This window comes from Talpa occidentalis, unplaced genomic scaffold (assembly GCF_014898055.3).
Source record: "Talpa occidentalis isolate TD23 unplaced genomic scaffold, MPIMG_talOcc4v2.1 talOcc4.2, whole genome shotgun sequence".
Lineage (NCBI taxonomy): Eukaryota > Metazoa > Chordata > Mammalia > Eulipotyphla > Talpidae > Talpa > Talpa occidentalis.
The window spans coordinates 38,380,418-38,386,619 of NW_023602073.1; the positions used below are offsets into that span (position 1 = coordinate 38,380,418).

The window sequence follows — 6,202 nt, forward strand, 5'->3', positions numbered from 1 at the left end:
ATTGGCCCAGAACAAGGCCCCAAAGCCTGCCACAAGTCTTAAGCATCTTCCAGTGGGGACCCACAGAAAAGGATCAGAAATAACCAGAAAAGTCTGAAGGGAAAAGAACAAAATCAAAAATAAGACAAAAACCACCACTGTCACCACCCCACCGGTCTCTCACCCACATCTGTGTCACCCAGTCCACGACCAAAAGGCAAGCGCAGTTTCTTCATGTGTCTCTCCGCTCCATGTGCCCCCTCCAGGTCTCCTTCTGGCTCCATCCTGCTTCCTTCCTTCCTCAGTCTCTTCTGCAGCTTCTTCTCTCTCTGCTCAGCTCCACCCTCCATTTGGGTGGGGCAGGGAACCTGGAACCTCGCCCTTTCTTGGGGACCACCCTGTTACAATCCCCCCTTTTAATTTTTATTCCACCATATCTATGGTGGCACAGATCTCAGGGTGCAATCTTAGGAGACAGTCTTTTTTCAGGGTTACAATGTGTGTAAGAGAAGCAACAATTAGTCAGCAGCATTGTCCATGAATGTCCAGTATGACAGCTTTCCATTGCTAGAAAATAGTCCATTATCCAAGCCAAAAGAAAAAATATCTGCAGCATTAGAAGCACGTGGGTGAGGACCCACAGCTAGGCAACCTGTTTTATATCGGGGCTGCTCTGTAGTGATATGATTAAAGAAAAAAACAGAAGTCTTTTATATAGAAATCATCATCTAATAGTATATTATTTTAATAAAATATTGATTCAATATTAAGGAACCAAGGGCCTGGAGGACGTCAATGCCAGACAAGCTGCACTGATGCTTCCCTAGCCCCAAGCTCTCAATTCAGGGAGGAATTATCCTAATCTAACAAAAGAGTTTTTCTACCTATTACTCCTATACTTATCTAGTCAGCCTAGTTTCCGTATCTAACTTTAAGATCAAGGGAAAATTCCTTTTTCTGTAAGATTGCTGATTGTTGTTTTAAGGAACTACAAATATTTCATCAGAGGCAGGGCCAGAGATGGTTATAGCTTTTGGTTCTCAGAATGGTTAATATGTGACATATCAGTAGCGGTAACATTGACTATTTCCAAGTACATTATTTGTGCTGCCAAGGTTATTAGCTTAACCAGTTATTAACTTAACATTATTTGTGCTGTCAAGGTTATTAGCTTAACCAGTTGTTGGCATATTCTTGAATGCATACTCCAACAGCTACCATACCCATTGTCACTGAAAGGGAACTGTTAAGGAAAAGGGAATCTTTCCCTGTTAAAGAGCCATAGACATGGAAATGTCAGTAAAAGACAAGCTTGCTTCCTTAACAGGCATGTCTAAACAAGGCCTGGCAGCCTGCTAGGCTGGTTGTTCTCCTGGGCAACAGTCTCAAAGATCTGCATCCTCCCCCTTTTCCTGTGTCAAGAATTTGTATGCTCACTAACCAATGTTATCAATGAATCAGGCAGTGCCATTTGCTGTCAAATTGGTTATTCAGTAATTGATCAAACAGCCTTTGAAGTTTTACTTTTAAATGTGTATTTTAACAATGGTAGAAACTAGAAATAAACAAATGAGAATCTAGCCTGAGTCAGCTAAAGAGATTCCTGACTTTTCAGGAATCTGCCCCATGCCAGGACCTTTGTCAGACGACAGGAGCAGCATGGCTCCCGGCATAACAACATCTTTTTGAAAGGTTTTATTCTAGTAAACTAAATATTTAAAGCTATAACCCACATAAAAAAAAATTATACATGGGATCCGTAATAATTTGTGAGACTGTAGAGACATCCTGAAAGAAAAATGTTTGAGAAGTGCTGACCCAATTCCTGGGCCTGGATTCAGGGAGGCAACAGTGTGACAAAGGTCTTGGTGCAGGAGAGGAGGGGTCTCGGGGTGTGGCTCTCAAGGTCTCAGTCCCCAGGGCGCTGACTGGGGCTGGAAGGTGACTGTTGGGGACTCCCCATCTCCCCAGTTTCACTTCTCACAACCTGCATCGGGTCCTCCTTCCTGGATACTGGTGAGTCACCCCAGGGCTCACTCCCCATTGCCTGGAGGTCTCCAGAGCAGCCAATCAGCAGCCCCGCGGCTCCCGTTCCAAAGCCCTCACCCGCCCGCCGGGACTCCGTCTCCCCAGCCCGGGTGGGGGCGCATCCTGGAGGATGGGGGGCGCAGCCCTCCTGCTCCTGCTCGCGGTGGCCGCGGCCCCGAGGGAGACCCGGGCGGGTGAGTGCGGGTCGGGAGGGGACAGGGCGCTCCCAGAGGCGGGAGCGAGGGCGCGGGCGGGCGTGGGAAAGGCGCGACCTCGCCGCCGCCTAGTTGTCCCCCCACCTCGGCCCCACCCGTCCTGGCCCCTTTCCGTCCCCCGAGACCCCAGCCTCCTCTGGCCCCCCGAGTCCCGGCCATTTTCGTCCCGCAGCCGCTTTTCACTCTCGCTCGTCTTTCACCCACTTTCTGTCTCTTGGGCGCCCCCCTGGGACTCGAACCCCCGAAGGGGAGAAGAATAGCCCGGGTCTCCCCTCCCGCCCCCAGGGTCCCACTCCGTGAGGGTTTTCTCCACTGCTATGTCCCGGCCCGGCCTCGGGGAGCCCCGCTTCATCGCCGTGGGCTACGTGGACGACACGCAGTTCTGGAGGTTCGACAGTGACTCTCCGGGCCAGAGCGTGGAGCTGCGGGTGCCCTGGGCGGAGCAGGCGGTGCAGGAGGAGTGGGACAGGGAGACACAGCTCGCAAGGGAGCGCACACTGTGGTACCGAGCGCAGCTGGATGCCCTGCGCGGCCTCTACAACCAGAGCTAGACCGGTGAGCTGGCGCGGGTCCGGGCAGGGTCAGCACCCTCATCCCCACGGACGGGGGTCGCTCAGGGTTTCCCCATCCAGGCTTCTCTGCAACCTGCCCAGGAACAGCCCGCGGGACTTTCACCCCATTTCATTCTGTTTAGTTTATTCCCGGCGGGGTGACCGCGGGGTGACTCGGGCTGGGACAGGGTCTCACACCTTCCAGAGGATGTCTGGCTGCGACTTGGGGCTCGACGGGCACCTCCTCCACGCGTACAGACAGTTCGCCTACGATGGCGCTGATTACCTGGCCCTGAACGGGGACCTGCGCTCCTGGACCGCGGCGAACATGGCCGCTCAGATCACCCAGCGCGAGTGGGAGGCCCAGGGGGAGGCAGAGACATTCAGGATCTATTTGGAGAGCTGGTACTTGATGTGGCTGCGCAGATTCCTGGAGCATGGGAAGGAGACTCTGCAGCGCACGGGTAAGAGGGGCCTGGAGGCCTCCCGGTCCCCCCCTGCCTGGAGTCACTGCAGGAAACTAGTCCTCTCTCTAGTCCCGAGAGGGGGACTCCCCTGGGGTTCATGTTCTGCACTAGAGAGACTCCCAGAGACTCCGGCTTCTCCTGAAGGACAGGGAAGGGATCCCGTCTCTCCTGAGAAAGACAGACAGTCCCTGACACCACATGTCACCGGGTCCTTTTGACCAGGGGCCTGTTTGAGAATCACTAATTTCTCTCAGTCCTGTTTGTGGTCTGAGAACATTTTCAGTTATGTGATTCCTGCTTTTCTGTGTCATTCACCTTCCACCCAGGTCAGGAATAAAACGTCTGTGTTCCACTCCCTCTGCTTCATCCTACCCTGGGTTTTCATCCTCATTCTAGAACTTTCTAAGGAATAAGAGAATCTCATAGATTCCCCAGATTAGCTGTTTTTTACATTTTATGCTTCTAGCTGCTACAGGGCAAACCCCGATATAAAATGGGATTTCCTGGACAACTGTGGGTCCTCACCTGCGCGCTTAAAGGGGACTTAGGAATGCTAAACTGCAGACACAGGCAAAAGGTTCATAAAAGGTTTATTTACATGGGAGGGGGAAATGGGAAATGAATAACTCAGGGAGAAAAAGAGGGAGATAAGTTCGTAAATGCATCCTACCCGGTACGCTGACCTGGAATCCCAGTGACCCACAGAGGTGGCGAAATCCTAGCACGCCTCGTGGCCAACCCAAAGACTCCCTGCCACATGACCAGTTAAATACCCAAATGGAGAGCCCAGTTGCTTAACTCCACCCTAGGGTCCTCGCAACCTTCCCTTTGGTGATCATGGATTTGTAGTTCCCAGTGTCGTGGGGGTGGAGTCCACAAAGCCTGTATGGAGTTTGCTCAGGACATCCTTCACCCCTGTCATTCCTGCCACGCCAGTTGTCTTGTCCATTGTGAGGATGGTCTCATGAGGATTCCTCAGTGTCCATGGAGGAAACACAAAGTGAGTTTTCTGATTTACCACCTCAGATCCCCCAAGGACACATGTGACCCACCACCCCACCTCTGAGCATGAGGTCTCCCTGAGGTGCTGGGCCCTGGGCTTCTACCCTGCGGACATCACCCTGACCTGGCAGCGAGATGGGGAGGACATGACCCAGGAGATGGAGCTGGTGGAGACCAGGCCTGGGGGGGACGGAACCTTCCAGAAGTGGGCGGCTGTGGTGGTGCCTTCTGGAGAGGAGCAGAGATACATGTGCCACGTGCAGCATGAAGGTCTGCTGGAGCCCCAAGTCCTGAGATGGGGTAAGGAGGAGGATGTGGGCACAGAGGCTATTCTCAGGGCCATCAGGAGCCCTTCAGAGAGTCAGGATAAGGTCTGGGGCTCAGGGTATGATCTTCTCTTCCCTACCAGTGCCCCCTCCTCAGTCCTCCATCCCCACCGCGGGCATCATTGCTGGCCTGGTTCTCCTTGGAGCTGTGCTCCCTGGAGCTGTGGTGGCTGCAGCTGTGATCTGGAAGAAGAAGCACTCAGGTAGGGAAGGGAGTGGGGGATCTTGTCACTGGGGACTTTCACGTCCCAGGAAGAACTTGCCCTGCCTGGTTAATGGGAAGTACCACCCACACACACACGTGTGTTGCCCAGAGGGCATTTGGTCCAGTCCCCCCTCACCTCTTGTCTTCATTTTCCCCAGTCCTGACCTGGGTCTTCAGTCACAATTCTGGAAACTTCCCTGTTGTGCAGGATTAAAATATTCCTTTAGGTCTTTTGACCTGACTGCTCCCTGGTCTCACATGATGTTTCTCCCCACAGGAGGACAAGAAGGAAGCTACACTCAGGCTGCAGGTAAGTGTGGATCAGGGGTTTGATCCCTGAGCCCCTGGGGACTGTGTAAATGGACTCCATGGGGGAGTCACCCTCATCAGTCCCTCCTGTGTTCTCATCTCTGACCAGGTTCTGTTTTGTTCTCAACCAGGCAATGACAGTACCCAGGGCTCTGATGTGTCTCTCAGCCCCTAAGTATCTTTTATAATGAACCTGATGAAGCTCCTGTTGTGCACACCCTGGACAGCAGGGTGATGGTGTCACTGTTCTTCTTAACTGTGATATTGAGCATTTGTTCATATTTTTATTTTTCTATGTCTACATAAGTTGCTATGTCTATAAATAATAATAAATAAAATATAATACATAAAAAGATTTATTCATGCATACTGGGGTACAGGCCAGATGCATGGGAGGTGATAAGATTCACCAGAGACAGAGTGGGGAGCAGAACAGGCAGACTGATGAAATACACTGCTGAGGGGAGCAGCAGGTGAGACAGGAAAGGTCTGCTGCGCCATGTGGGATTCTCGCCCGCCGGCCGGGATAGAACCTGCACTGCAGAGGCTGCGGACAGCTTCACAGTGCTGCGCTCAACCACCAGCGCCACCAGGGGAGGCTCGGAAGTCAATTTTTTTTTTTTTTTGCTATATTTATAACACTTTTTTGTCCTTATTAAAATTGGGTTATTTCTTGCTGATCATTGAGTTTTAAGCATTATTTGTAAATTCTTGATACAGTCCTTCATCAGTTTTGTGATATGCAAATGTTTCCCCACACTCTGTGACTGAACTCCTTTACTGTCGGGAAAACAAGCATTATTGTCCAGACAGAAGCATGGATATATTTTTTTAGAAAAGAAAAGATAAATTGCTAATTGGTTTTGAGTAGATACTGCTGACTGGGATCTTGGGGAATGGAAGGAAATGACTTACTTGTGCGTATCCTTGAGTGTTATTTAAATGTCCTTGCATGAGCATGAAATATGCTTTCAATAATAAATTGCACTTCATTCCTCAATTTATAAAACTCTTCACACATCATGTCCAAATCACGTGTGAAGATCAGACTGGCACGTGGGTTACAAGTGATGGACCCACACATCACAGTCACACAGTCATGGTTTCTCTCAGGGCTCAC

The 6,202-nt window shown here is 51.1% G+C and overlaps 1 protein-coding gene across 1 annotated transcript; it reads left to right on the forward strand.

Annotated features, from left to right (window-relative positions):
- The first annotated feature begins 1,266 nt into the window (after positions 1-1,266).
- Positions 1,267-5,967, forward strand: LOC119252051 (class I histocompatibility antigen, Gogo-OKO alpha chain-like). Its single transcript, XM_054698105.1, has 6 exons — positions 1,267-1,274; positions 2,774-3,237; positions 4,267-4,542; positions 4,652-4,771; positions 5,051-5,083; positions 5,214-5,967. Exons 1-6 carry the CDS (start codon positions 1,267-1,269, stop codon positions 5,255-5,257), a joined length of 945 nt encoding a protein of 314 aa, XP_054554080.1. The 3' UTR covers positions 5,258-5,967.
- Positions 5,968-6,202: the final 235 nt, after the last annotated feature.

Excerpts from the sequence above, each read along its gene's own strand:
- LOC119252051 (XM_054698105.1), top strand. Across the intron at positions 3,238-4,266 it reads GGAGACTCTGCAGCGCACGG|ATCCCCCAAGGACACATGTG; the intron begins GTAAGAGGGGCC and ends TTACCACCTCAG. Across the intron at positions 5,084-5,213 it reads AAGCTACACTCAGGCTGCAG|GCAATGACAGTACCCAGGGC; the intron begins GTAAGTGTGGAT and ends GTTCTCAACCAG.